Below are 14,811 nucleotides of genomic sequence, written 5' to 3'. Positions count from 1 at the left end.
GGAGAGCGACAGCGTCGAGCGAGCCGTTCTGCCGCCGGCCGAGCGCGCAGATGGGCGTCCGCGACAAGCAGCCACGCCGCCGCTGGCTGAGCACGTGGGCGGGCGTCCACGACATGCCGCCGCCGGCCGAGCGCGAGGGCAGGCGTCCACGACGAGCCAGCCACGCCGCCGCTGGCGAGCGCGCGGGCAGTCTACGAAGGGGGGAGCTAGGCGCGGTGCTTGGCCGGGCGAAGGAGCTCCGGCTAGCCGGACCGGGGCAGGTGGCCGGTGGAGCTGCGTGCTGTGCGCTTAGCGGGGCTGCGCTGGCCTGGCCTGCGCGGGGCAAGCAGGATGCGGGTCTTGGGTGGGGCTGCAAGCTGGAGTTGCCGCGGCCGAGGAAGGAGGAAGAGAACGCCGGCGGGCAGGCACCTCCTGGAGCCGCTCGCCAGCGCGACGGCCAGGAACCCCGCCGCCCGGTGCTCTGTCCGTTATCCTGAGCCCGCGACGCCATCGAGCCTCATCGTGCCTCTGCCTCGATGCCGCCGCGACATCGTGGGCCACGCTGACGCAAGCGCAACCATCCTCGAGCAGCGTCCGAGCCTTCTCCGTGACGCTAAGCTCCACCCCGCCGCCCTGCTGCTCTCCGCCGGGCACGCCATCACCTCCAGCCGCCGCCCTGCTGCTCTTCGTGGAAGACGCCACCACCGTCGGCCTCATCATCTTCCACGTCGACGAGCACCGGCGTCCCTTGCACCGAGCTGCCGTCGATGTCTGTACGCCGAGCAGCTCCGAGCTCCAGCATCACCGTCACATCTTCCTCGCCTCGAGCCGCCTGACCCGGAGCCGTCGCGTCATGGGAGCCCTGTCGGCACTGCAATCCACCCCGGCATCGCAACGCCACCGCACTCGTCGCGTCCGCCTCAGAGCCAACCACGCAGACGCGCTCGACATCCCCGACCACCTCGATGCCGTGCCATGATGTCGAGCCTCCACCGACCTCGCCACGCCACCCTGCTCCAACCCTGCGACGTCGAGCCCATGACCCCAAGCCAGCCCTGCGATGGTGTCTGAGACGTCGGGTATGGGAGCAAGTCACGCCGTAACTCTCCTCTGTAACAGCAGTGGCAACGAAGGAACGGAAAATCTAAAACTGATGGCAACGAAGGGAACATATAATTTTGAATGGCAATGAAGAGAATGTTATAGTTTTCGATGGCAATGAAGGAATTTTCTCTTGATGTAGATTAAAGAAAATTTGCAAGCAATGAAAGGAAACAATAGCATAGTTGTACCTACCTGCTATATGGTTGCAGTAGGGAGGATTCATGAGAGTTCCAAATCGAGAGATATTGCACAATGTCAGCTGTAATCGTAGGAAGGGAAATGATGAAAAGTCATCGCGATGTGAGTACCTTGATAATTGGATGACTAATCCATTTATATAGAATGACGTAACTATTGGTGCCAAAGAGAAAAATCAAATATGACAAAAACACCGAGAAATTAAAAAAAATAAAGTTATTGCCGGCAGATGTGGCATGTATAGACCTGAGTAAGAAGTGCATTCTTTCTTCTTTCATATTCTTCTGACAATGCATTTTAGACTATAAAGTATGAATTTGCAGCACAAATATAAATTTATAGTTAAGATTGATATCTCAGAGATATTAAAAAAAAGAATGCAAATAGACTGTAAACCTAAGAACTGAACAAATATATTTGTAACTTAACCTAAGAACTGAAGAAATAGATGTAGCTTCAAGAAAATCTAGAAGAGTACGTAGGATAACTTTTGAGAGGTAGAGCTGATAAGTTTTTCGTACTTGCTAGTACCCGGATGTACGATCCGGGGCGCTAGCGTCAGACGGTGCTCCCGCACCCGTGCCTAACGCACGCAGCTCCCTCGCTCCGCACCCATCCCGGTCCAGAGGCCGCATGGGACCATCCTAAGCCCGCTTCATTTCACGCGCCCGCATGCACGCAGCAGCGGCACCACCACCAGCAGGCACGAGCGGTGACCCACGACTACGCACTAGCAGCAACAACATGTGCTTCTCCGAGATCTACTTTTAAAACATCCAAATAAAACACTTGCAACTTACGTATGAAACAGATGAAACACTTGAAACATGCGTGTATAGCCATAGCAACATGTGCAACACCAGATCTACTTTTGAAATATCCAAATGAAATATTTGTAACATGCCTAAAAGAGATGAAACACTTGAAACATGCGTGTATAGCCACTACAACATATGCAACACCAAGATCTACTTTTGTAACATCCAGATGAAACATTTGCAACATACGTCTAAAACACCTGAACACTTGAAACATAGGCTTGCAACATGTGTATTTTGTCATTGCAACATGTGCAACGTTCTAATCTACTTTTGCAACACCCCGATTTTCTTTTGCAACATCGATATAAAACACTTGCAACATACCTCTGACACACTTGAAACATAAGTTTGCAACATGCTCTTTCAACGTAAACATCTCCTTGCTGCTTCACAAATGGAGGCTCGTCGGCCCGTGGAGGACACTGATGTGCTCACGAGTAACGCGGGGCTAGGCGGCGACACACAGAGGGTGGTGTAGGGGTGGCACGGGCAATGGTGCACGTAGAGGGCGGGTGGGTAGCGTATGGAGGTCACCGGTGAGCTCACTGGCTGTGCGGAGCTGGGCTACGGCGCACAGAGGCCCAGGTGGAAGGGGCAGGAGCGGCGGTGGTGAAGAGGGCGGATGGGCATGGTGCGGGTGGCGAAAAGAGTGGGTGCAGTGTTTCCGTAAGTTTTTCCCCATCGATAAATTTCCCACGGCGAATCGGAAATGAGGCCCGTTGACATCTCTTCTAAGCTCAAAGCATCACAATTCACAACCGTAGTGGTCCTCTCTAGCGAACTCAAGATTGCTGGGCCTGGCTGGACCTCGTAATCGTTCCTCCACAGAGTTACTGCTTCGAGCACAGGCCCAGCAAACGTGTCCACTAATAAATAAATAAAAATACATACATACAACCAGGGAAAAGGGTGAAAGAACCAAGGAAGGAAGGTACTGGGCACTTCCGCACTTGGGCAGGCTGCTCCGCTGGCTGCTATCCTCAGTGCGCTCTCTCTTTCTCTTTCTCTCTCCCTCTCCCTCTCCCTCTCCCGTGCTCTCTTCTTGTCGCCCATTCCAGCTCCCGGCGCGCCGGTGGACAGCGCACCCCAGCGGCGCCAGGCATCCACGGGATGGTGGTGCTGGTGAGTACTGCCGCTCGGTGGCCCGGGGGAGGCACGGCCGCCCGGGCGCGCCCGCCGGCTGCGAGGGCGAGGGGTCCCCGCCGCGTCCCCGCCGAGCCCGAGCAGAAGGCGGTGGCCACGGTCAGGTTTGGTACGCGCCATTGGAAGCAAAATCAGTAGCTGTTGCGACCTTTCTTAGATGTTTCGTTTGCTTCGTTTCACCTGTGCACTAGATCACCGGCTTTCCTTCATGTCGCTGGACCTCCGTTATGCCTGACAGACACGACCTTAACCAATTCGAATTGCATCTAGATAGACCAATTCGAGGCTCAGATAGCTCGAGAATTAGGAACACTATGGCAGCAAGTTATGGATATTGAACACTAGTTTTGCAGTTTCTTTCCTACTTCTTGATGTAACATTTGGTGAAAACATCCTTTTTGGAGCCATAACAGTAAGACCCTATTAAATTTGCTAAGAGTTTATACATAAGTCACTAAGTTCTGGAGAACGATATATGAACCACAAACTAGCCCTGAGATCTGTAACACTACCTAGACCATCTTTTATTGACTCAAAGGGCTCCCATAATCTTTTAGATGCTATTTATGTCTTGCCTCAGGCATTGCCATATGATTAACTACTTACCTTGTTATTTGACAGTAAAATGTAGGTTGTTATCTTGGATGAAACCAATAAGGCATGACATCAGGGCCCAAATGTCCAATGTAAATGTTGGTGCTGGGAGTTATGGAGAAGATGAAGCAAATAGCCATGGAGAACGTTTGGATACCTCTTCTACTGGAGACCCCAACAAATTGTTAGTGTTCACCCTCCCCTTGTTTTCTCTCCATTTCCATGCAACCTCCTGTACACTGAACTTCTATCCTTGACAATGCATCGCAGAGCAAAACAACTTTCAGGATCTCGTTACCTGCAATCCATTGGTGCCGTGCTACTTCTGTGTGCCCTGGCAACTAGTTTTTTCGTTTTTTTTAAAGGACAACCTTCTGCAGTTGTAGCTATGCTAGCAAAATCAGGTTTCACAGCAGCATTTACACTGATTTTTGTATCTGAGATTGGAGATAAGGTATAAAATTTATTTCAATTGGCCTTTTCCCCTTCTCATCTTGAACTTCCAGATACGCTGCAAGATGGCTCTTCACCTTCTTTACAGTCACATAAGAAATACTGCACTTTGTAGTGTTATTGAAACATTCACAACATACTTGGAGTCAGTAAATTTACTGAGCAGACTGTAGTTTTGAGGTTTTCATATTCTTTTGAGTTCAGCCATTGGTATATATTATAGAGTTCACCAATATGTTAATGTTCTCATCATTCTTTGTGATGTTTCATTTTCATCCTCATTCGCCATCTCCATCTTTGAGATTTTGCTTCATAAATAGTACAACCTTTGTTTGTAAAGTACATGAAGCTTAGCTGTTAGCAGCATGCAGTTTCATCTATCGTTGTGATCATAACTTACTATATTTAAAGAGTTGAGGACTTTGCATTACCTCTGTAGTGAATTGCTATTGTTTAGTTTCAACTATACATGTATTGGAGTTCTTAATTTTTTGTCGTTTGGTTGCTACCAATTGTAGCTATATGCTGTTCAATTTGTAATTTTTTTCAGCAGAGATATCTTCCTTTTTCATATTATGTTCTATGTTTAAAGCACTTCTAATAGATGAAGGAATCTGATTGCCTTGACACTTCTGCCATCACAGACGTTTTTCATTGCTGCACTACTCGCGATGCAATATCAAAGAGCACTGGTATGTTGTGAGCATAGAAATTTAATATATGCCCCCACTTTATTGCCTAGCTAATTGATTTTCCCTCTTTGCTCATCTCTCGATATTGCATCTCTATGATCTGATCCTTGACAGAGAAACTTGTATATATGTCACTCCAAAGTGCCTGCTATTCTATACCTACTAATAAAGAGGCAAAATTTCCGGCCATTGTTTTTCGTCCATCCATTTTTTTCGTCCACCTCCCCCCTAACTACTGGTAGTCGAGAGTTTCTTCCGTCTAGACTTATATGACCCTAGATAGTTAGGACAAATAGATCTCTTCGAGCCTCAATAAACTGAATAGGAACAGTAATCCTAATCCGTCTATATACCTCTATACCTATACCTAATACTAAACAGGCAAAATTTCTATCTAAATCAAAACTTTGTCCAATCCAATTGCCGAGTGACACCCTGCTCAGTTTCCATGTCCGAGTAAATTTTGTTTCCGTCGTCTATCGGACCTTCTTTTTTCTAGACTCTAGTTTTTCTTTTTTATATAGTCCGACCTTCTGTTTTCTTTTTTCTTCAACTCCCGCACGTCTTTCCCCTGAACAAAAAAAAAAAATCTCGCACGTCTTTTTTCTTCAACTCGCACATCCACTTCCTTTTTGAATGGGTCTTTTTTCCTTTTCTAGAATATCTCCTTTTCTCTTATAAATCTCTCACTACTAATCTATATCTGTATCTGTACCTAATACTAAAGAAGCAAAATTTCTTGCATAATTTTTGTTTCGTCCAACCTAATAATCATCCGGGGTTGGAGTAGACTGCCTGTAACCTGTTCCATATCCTTTTCGCGTTTTTTTTTTTCTTTTTCCTTTTCTACCTATCCTTTCCGTGTTTTTGTTTTTTCTTTTCCTTTTCTACCAGATGATTTTCTGCCAGACGGTTCTTTGCGTAGGTTCGATCTTTACCGTGCTTGCCGTGCTGCATGTTCTCTGGCTTTCTCCTTTTGTTTCCTATTTGTCCTATATATAAACATAAAAAATATAAATAATAAATATAGTGTTGGATATTTGAACCCTTGACCTTTCCCTACTAAGTGCATGTTTGCTTTTATCAAATCCCCTCCAATCCACTTGAATTAAGATTAAAACGATCAGGCCCTAAATAAAATTTTCCACCATTAGCTTGTTCATGTAGTTTTGATTACAAATAAAACTTATTACTATTAAAATCTAGATCATGGTCCAATTAATTAAACTTTAGACTGAAATCTTGAGCAGTTTTTCATCCAATCTAATTAAAATAAATGTATTAAAAATAAACAATATAATCAAATGAAATATACTTTCAAGATGTATACATATATCAATGCAATTCTCGACAAGGGCTACCATGTGAAAAAACGGGAGAAGTCTCTGTCATAATCATCAACAACAGACCAATCCTTGACACGACGAGGATGACTAACTCCTTGCCAATATTAATCAAATATTATAATTAATTCAATATAACAAAAAACATATCCTCGATCTTTACACATGTATCAATACAATCCTCGACGAGAGCTGCCACACGAAAATCGAGCGAAGTATCTGTCATAATCATCAACGGACAGACCAATCCTTAACACGACTGCAACTATCTCCTTGCCTATTTTAATCAGTAGAGTTCCATACTTTTACAGGTCACTAAAAGAAGTCACAAAATTCAATATCTAACCCTACCAAGACATGAATAATATAAAAAATAAAGTTACAATATATGTAGGAGTAAACATTGTTGTGCTTAAATGAAACAAAAGAAACTATTAAAATTGCATTTTAATTTGATACAAACTTAATAGGACATGTCATGTTTTGGCCAATATTAACTTATATTATGAGTATCGTGGCCATTCCCATTCTCGTTTCGCATTAACACTTGGATAATATAAAAATAAATTATATCTTTTAAATTTGATAGAAAGGAAAAATTCGATATGTAACATTCCTATTTTTGTTTCCTATTAATATTTGATAGTTTTTTTAACCCGTTGCAACGCATGGGCATATTTGCTAGTTAATAAAAAAATGTCAGTATGCCACTATAAAAATGGTGGAGGGAAGAGGGTTTGAGCCTTTGAGGGGGAGGCCAGCACCCACCATGCTGCCCCCCCCCCCCCCCCCCCCCCCACACACACACACACACACGCACCCAAAAAAAACTGCTGGGCAGAGATCTCCTTGTAAATAAAATATTTACCAAAATTCAGACATTGTTAACTGCACCCGAAGGAAACTATGAATGGCGTTTCAAATCATGCTTTATCAGACATCACTCATATGTATGGAGTGTTCCATTGGTCACTGGCTAGAGTGCAGAGTCTAGCACCCCCTCATAGCATAGCTTATGCCTGAACGTTGCCAGTGACAACACGGCAGAAACCTGAGATCAGGTGGAGGTAGCCAGTTGGCGAGGACTGTATAGCCAGTTGGCGAGGACTGTATGTGCAACAGGACTCCAGGACAGTTGAATATATGTGATCTGAAATTTTGCATTGCACGTTGTTTTTGAGTTGAAGTCGTAACTGGAACTATGATAAACAGGGATCTTTTTCCAAGAACTTAGTGCTACAAATTTTCCCATTGCCGTGTATATGAGAATTATTGTTTTGAAGTGGTGGTTTCAGTTTTCCAGTGAAATTTGTTTAGCATGTGGAGTATATTCAAATATTCTTCTACTCCCTCCATCCACAAAAGAATGCAAGTATGGGACTTGTGCAAGTCAAACTACCTTAACTTGTTTATAGTGAATAGTATTAGCATTTTTGTACCAACTAGGTTTACTACAAAACTATATTTCATAATTAATTTAATGATACTTATTTTGTATCATAGATATTAGTACCTTTTTATATAACTTTGGTCAAATTTCAAATTGTTTGAGTTCCCAAAAAGTGAGAATTGCATCCTTTTGTGGACGGAGGGAGTATTAACTATATGATTTGCCTTATTTTCTTTTTCTGTAGAACAATATGTAGTTCTTCAGCAGATGTTTTCAGCATTTTGTATCTCTTGTGAATTTTATGAGCAGGTTTTACTTGGGTCAGTGGCTGCTCTCTCCCTGATGACTATCGTGAGTGTTATAATTGGACGGATTTTCCAGTCTGTGCCAGCACAGTTTCAAACAAGTTAGTATTAACTACTTTAGTAAATAATCAATTATGTTTGGAAAGAAATGTTCATGTCTTTTGTGGTAACTATATGTATTGTAATTGTAATGTACGATCTTTCATTGTTTCTGAAATTGTGTTTAGTTGTGGTAAGCTTATCTCATTATGCTAACAAGATAGTTGTGATACCATGGTGTTCCTTCAGCGCTACCAATAGGAGAGTATGCTGCAGTTGCTCTGCTGGCATTCTTTGGTTTCAAGTCAATAAGAGATGCATTAGCACTTCCTGATAATGCGAACGGGAACCTTCAGGGGAATTCGGAAAGTGGGGAACTGGCTGATGCCGAGGAGCTTGTCAAGGAAAAGGTTGTCCTTGTCCAGAAAGTGATTATGTTGAGAATTCTTTTCAAAAACTATAATTGTTTGCTTTTACATTATGTACCTGAAAGCTGGTGCAAATTTGCACCATACCCATACTCCGAGTTTGAGATTTTGTTGAATCGTGTTCCTGACAAATTGAAGTACTCTAAAAAGTTCCCAGCCTTTTCTCTGGTCTTTACTGAAAGTCATTTACCATGTTACAGGTTTCTGAAAAGCTCACCAGTCCTCTTGAAGTCCTTTGGAAGTCCTTCAGCCTTGTTTTCTTTGCTGTAAGCTGTATCTCCTGCACTGAAATTATTTGCCAAGAACATTTGGGACCATGGTCCTTAGATATTGTCAAACAATAAGCTTGCCAAATGTTCTGCACCTGTAGGAGTGGGGAGATCGCTCTATGCTTGCTACAATTGCTTTGGGTGCTGCTCAGGTCTGTTTGAGAGTTGTCTATACAAATATTCAATTTTAAATTATTTGGTTTAGCTGGTGTAAGCATTTACTAAGCTGTCTTATTTTTGTAGTCTCCTTTGGGTGTTGCTAGTGGAGCCATAGCTGGACACTTGATTGCAACAGCCCTTGCTATTCTTGGAGGAGCATTCCTGGCCAACTACTTGTCTGAGAAGCTGGTAAGACAAAAAAGGGTCCTTTGGTCATGGATGATCTTCCGTGTAACTGTTGGTAACTTGTCAACATTTATGTAAAATCTATGGTGCTCATAAACTCAAAACAACAAGTCAACAACAATAACAAAGCCTCTAGGCCCAAATAATTTAGGTTAATTCATTATAAGTTGTAGACTTACAAAAATACCAAATTAAAAATAAAAACTTGTAATGATTATGAGAAAAAAAATCATTGCACAAATTCAATACAAACAATAGTTTTGAGTTTGTAATGTGTTTTTGTGTGGACATGGGTTATCTATGAAAGAACACATAAAGACAAAATTTGTTGTATGTGTGACCGTGATGCTCCAGATCTCCATACTGTTTACTTAAGCAGTGAAAAGAAGAGTTTGGATTTTAAAGCAGTTACTCAGGACCTGTTTTGTATCCTAAATAAAATTCCAGTGCTTCATTTAATTGCAAATACCTAAAACACAGTACAGACGCTTGCATGCACATCCTTGCCTCCTGTGAACGCCTCTGGAAGATTGGACTTCCAGCTTTGGAGTTTTGCACTAGAGTTTATAACTAAAGTGGTTTCAACTTATGCATTTAATCTAGAGTACGAAAAAGATGGCCACACAAACACTTCTAGTCTAGAGTCTACCCCAGATCAGCTTCAAGAAATTTTAGAGCTAGGGATATCCAGCTCCAAGAATTCTCGGAGCTAGGGCTGTCTCCACGCTAATGTTGCAAGGCACGCCGCTGCTTTTGATCGCTCGTTCTGGTATAATCATGAATGCTTTACCATATTGTTGTCGCCTTGCTCTGCATACCCTTTTGATTTAGGACTCATGGAAATACATTATTTTTCAGGTTGGCTTGTTAGGAGGAGTACTATTTTTGCTCTTCGCTGCAGCGACGCTTTTTGGTGTATTCTAATCTATCTGAAGAATCTGTGGTTAGGGAAAGACTTCGCAGTTCGAGTGTGGTCTTAGATTTTGAAGATGAGGGGCAAACCCAAGTAGGCTTTGCACATGTTGTATGTAGATAGACGTTATCTTTTGGGTTCCATGAGATGATTTCGATGTGCCAAAAATTGTATCAAACAGACTGGAAACCTGCATCATATGGACAATTTACAGATGTTACCATTCAAATAATTTAGTTAGATTTGTTCAAATGAGAAGTTACTTGCTAAGGATCTAGTGTTGACTTTTGTCGATCATGTGCTTATTGTTCATTCATGGGAGACAATGACAAAAGGAACTCCCAGGATGAATTGTGCTGAAAAACAACTCAGTTACCCGAAAAAAGGGAAAATTACACAATTATATATAAAAAATTGCAAACTCATCGCACTATAAAAGAGTGAGTTTTTTATTAGGGGCTATCCTGCTTTTATAATCGTTTGATCTTGACATCGTTTCATATGAGCCTTGTGTCGTTCGAGATCTTACTCTCTCATTAATAACCGTTTGATATAGATACCGTGTCATATGAGTCTTCCACCGTCCGAGATCTAACATTACCCCACGTCCCCCTCAATCCCATGGCTCGAGCCCCTCTCGGTCATGTACGCCTGTGCAACGGCAGCTCGACTCCCTCTCGCCCCCCTCAATCCCATGGCTCGAGTCCCCCTCGCCCCCCTCAATCCCATGGCTCGAGTCCCTCACGGTCATGTACGCCTGTGCAACGGCAGCTCGACTCCCTCTCGCCCCCCTCAATCCCATGGCTCGAGTCCCCCTCGCCCCCCTCAATCCCATGGCTCGAGTCCCTCACGGTCACGTACGCCTGCGCAACGGTAGCTCGACTCCCTCTTGGTCAGGTACATACCCTAGCTGCGTAACGAAGGAACCATCGATGCCACAAGTTCACCCGGGCCAGGTACTGCCATTGCCGTCGCCGCCGGTGAGGAGAGGCCGATGGAGAAAACCACCACCGTCTCGAGACTTCGCACGCTGCTGATGGCTGTTGTCTAACCCTTGCCTAACCCTTGCCGGAAACTCACCACATCGCAGGAAGGCCATGTCGTGTGGTCATCTTCTCCATGATATCCATCGATCTGTCTCCTCTAATAACTCTCATATGTCAACTCGCTCACCTACGTGTGTTCCCGTGATCTTTGCACGAGATTATCGTCCGACTACCCTATGCATGTTGATCCGATCAACCTTGTCTGCTTGTCCATCCATGCACGCCCTACCGTCACAGCTAGGAGCTTCGTCACGACAATTGCTAGCACTCAATGCCGACCATCCTTGTGGGTGCAGCAAGCCAGCCGAGCAGAACGTCGTCAGGACTCAATAGATGCAGGGTGTCCAATTCATCTTTGGTCAGCAGAGGTACGTACGTGAGCAGAGATCATGTGGAGAAACTACGTAACTTTCTATCCATTCATTAAGTATTTCCGTACAAATACAGATTCTCCTAGTCCAGTCTTAGCATCTTTAATCCCAAGTTGTTTTTCTGATCTAGCTCTGACTCGATCCGTTCTTCCTGTTGTGTACTTTTGCTAACGTGAGATACATATTAGCAGCTACGCTGATTCGCTGAACATGCCACACATATTTCTGAATTTTACATTAAATAATAATTTGATTAATACGCATACAATATGTTTTTCAAATTAAAAGCAATATATGGTTACACTTCGATGTTTGTACATAAATATTGACATGATTAATTGATAATATAAATGTGTTTTTAAAATGTAATATATTTCCTGGTTTTCCAACTAAATTGGACCTTATTTACATTATAGACATGAAACTTTGTTTTTTCACGCAGACTTCCCAAAAGAATTCAATCTAGAACTATGAGCTCAAGAAGAATTGATTTCTTAAAACTTCTTTAATACACCTTCACTATAAAAGATATTTTTTTTATAAATACGTGCGTGTCGCATGTGCATCTCCGCTAGTATATTCAAACTTGCCAATTATTATACAAGGCAAGGAAAAAGGAAAAGGAGAGTAAAGAAAATATATACAAGGCATCCATTCAAGGTAGGATCTAAATTTTGGGGGATGGCAGAAGACGATAATACCAACAAGAGTTGTATGAGCACCAAAATACTATATTATCTATTATAACATTATTAGTTTAATTTGTTCTTATTTTCGCTGGTTATGAATTTGCTTAAATGCATCCTTGCTAACCTGGGCCTATTGTCTAGAACTCAGGAAAAATAATTGAATTGTCAAAGTTGAACTAAAACAGTCGTAATTAATTGAACAAAATGAAAATGTACCAAAATTAATTAGATAACTGCTCAATACTCTTCTTTCTGAAACTTACAAAGATGTCAAAGCAGCCCATCTGTCATGTAGAGAGGGAACATATGAGCTTCCATTATTGGAGACTTAGAAGCTATTTGGAGACGAGGAGATGAAAGTCAAACACAGATTTAGGGATAGAAATATTGAGGAGGATAGAAACACTACCTAAAAAACAGTTGCTAGGAGGAATAGGAAGAACATAATAGTAGGGCTAGAAGGCCCCTCCCAGTCCAGCTGGCTGTCGAGCCCATCATTGGAACGTGTCGTCGGAGACGCTGTCACTGCATCGGCTCTGGCCTCATGTTATTGGAAAAAGTCTTACTTAACCCCCCACCTATCAACCATGGTCTACTTCACCCCCCAAACTATAAAACCGTTTATTTTACCCTCTGAACTTTTCAAAACCGTCTATTTTACCCCCCCGGGCGGTTTTCGACGGTGGTTTTGCTACAGTAACGGTGGTTTGCTACGCTACCTGTGGTTTCACCTTTTTCTTTTTTTATTTATTTTCGTTGAATCTTTGAAAAATCATAGTAAATCATAGAAAAATCATAAAATAGAAAATCCAATTTTGTTGGACTCCACATGAGTAGATCTACATAGTTAACATATAATGTGGTATGCTTTACTACAAAGGTTTTGTTGTACCTTTAGATTAATTGGAAAATATAATTTTGTCTGTAATTAATTGGATTTTATCTATAACTAAGTTATACATGGTCCAATGAGTACGAAATTTTTACTATAGTTCAAGCATACAATAATTAGCCTACCATAAAAATTTCACCATAATTGGACCACAGAAGCTGCAGCTATGAATTGTTCCAATTAATTACAGACAAAATTGGATTTTTCAATTAATCTAAAACTACAGCAAAAATTTTGTACTAAAGCATATCATATTGTATATTCATTGTGTAGATCTACTCATGTGGAGTTCAACAAAATTAGATTTTCTATTTTATAATTTTTCTGTGATTTACTATGATTTTTTAAAGATTCACCGAAAATAAATAAAAAAGAAAAAGACAAAACCACCATCAGTATAGTAAAACCACCGTTACTGTAGCAAAACCACTATTGAAAACCGCCGATGGGTAAAATAGACGGTTTTGAAAAGTTCAGGGGGTAAAATAGACGGTTTTATAGTTTAGGGGTGAAGTAGACCATGGTTGATAGGTGAGGGGTTAAGTAGACTTTTTCCTCATGTTATTCTACCACGCTTCTGTCGATGTACATTTTGACATCCCGGTACGTTGCCTCGAATGGGCGCGTTGCCAATACTACTCGCATCCAGATATGATAGAGTCTATTTTACCTTTTGAACTATCACCGGTTTTCCTCGCAAGTTCGTTTTCCCGCCGTCACCGACCATGAACCTCTACGAGCTTCGCTGACAAGGCCGCACGAACATCTGCATGGGGTTTGATGAAGTTACTCAGGAACTAGTGCCAGTCGAGACGGACCTCCAGCAATGACCCCACGGTGCTTTAGGAATCAATACATCATGATCCCCGACAAGCAGGTGTCAGAAAACGTCAATATCAGGCAGCCATGGTGAAGATGGCCAGCGTCAAGGCCCGGTAGCCAGTGAAAGGGCTGTCAACTAGCTCCTCTGAATATGATTACCATTGACCACAATCCACAGCAAGCTTAATTTCACACATGCACACATATGATATCCAGCTTCTAACGCGACTGTTTGTAAATTGTCGACAAAGGTTTTGGTGGGAGGCTATCTCTCGGCAAAGGTACCCTTTGCCCACTCTAAAAAGTGTCGGCAAAGGTAGGTCGTGTTATAGTGTCATTGTTTCGTTTTATTTTATGAGCTTCAGTTTGAAGTTTGCATCACTGGATCAAAGTTGACATTGCTAATAATAAAGTTTATCGATGTTTGATCTCTGCTCTAGACAGACGGAGTAGACAATAACATGTATACCCAATACCAATGGAACAACTAATAATATGGACACCCAACAACCGATGGAACAACTAATATATGGAAACCAACTAACCATGGAACGTCTGACAAATTAAACACTAACATTGGACGGGGGACAATGACATAACTTATATATGACACCTATACTTGGTATTTGGTAATGGCCCAGACACACAAACATAACCATGGGGCGTGATACTTCTCTACTTGGGTCCATAAAACCTCTGGAACAACTTCTCAATTTCTCTTAAACGATTGCTAATCTGACGCCATTCCTCTAGTCACATCCTACCATGGAAGTAGCAAGATTTTGATGGCTGAGGCTCACTTGATTATTCAGAAGTGGTCCTTGAGATTGCTGCGATGGGAATGAAAAGCTTGAGGGCTCAGGGCGATCCATTCTAGTGATAAGAAGACCATAGCCACCGCTGATGTATCCATATAGTTGGAATTGGAGAGGCCCGAGCAGAAACCATATAAGGTGTGAGCTTCAACAACACCAT

The 14,811-nt window shown here is 42.5% G+C and overlaps 1 protein-coding gene across 3 annotated transcripts; it reads left to right on the top strand.

Moving 5' to 3' along the window:
- The first annotated feature begins 3,034 nt into the window (after nucleotides 1-3,034).
- On the top strand, nucleotides 3,035-10,286 carry LOC136494446 (GDT1-like protein 2, chloroplastic). 3 transcript variants are annotated; one of them, XM_066490611.1, is made up of 10 exons: nucleotides 3,035-3,349; nucleotides 3,877-4,023; nucleotides 4,110-4,293; nucleotides 4,937-4,984; nucleotides 8,027-8,123; nucleotides 8,311-8,471; nucleotides 8,690-8,755; nucleotides 8,860-8,910; nucleotides 9,002-9,106; nucleotides 9,962-10,286. In XM_066490611.1, exons 1-10 carry the CDS (start codon nucleotides 3,213-3,215, stop codon nucleotides 10,025-10,027), a joined length of 1,062 nt encoding a protein of 353 aa, XP_066346708.1. In that variant the 5' UTR covers nucleotides 3,035-3,212; the 3' UTR covers nucleotides 10,028-10,286. The 3 variants fall into 3 exon arrangements, with proteins under 3 accessions (XP_066346708.1, XP_066346707.1, XP_066346709.1); XM_066490610.1 differs by having other exon boundaries at nucleotides 3,035-3,354; nucleotides 3,867-4,023; XM_066490612.1 differs by having other exon boundaries at nucleotides 3,218-3,349; nucleotides 3,867-4,023.
- The last annotated feature ends 4,525 nt before the right edge of the window (nucleotides 10,287-14,811 follow it).

Source organism: Miscanthus floridulus, chromosome 11 (genome assembly GCF_019320115.1).
Source record: "Miscanthus floridulus cultivar M001 chromosome 11, ASM1932011v1, whole genome shotgun sequence".
NCBI lineage: Eukaryota > Viridiplantae > Streptophyta > Magnoliopsida > Poales > Poaceae > Miscanthus > Miscanthus floridulus.
The sequence above is the reverse complement of the archived record's forward strand: the minus strand, read 5'-3'. Positions and strand labels throughout refer to the sequence as shown.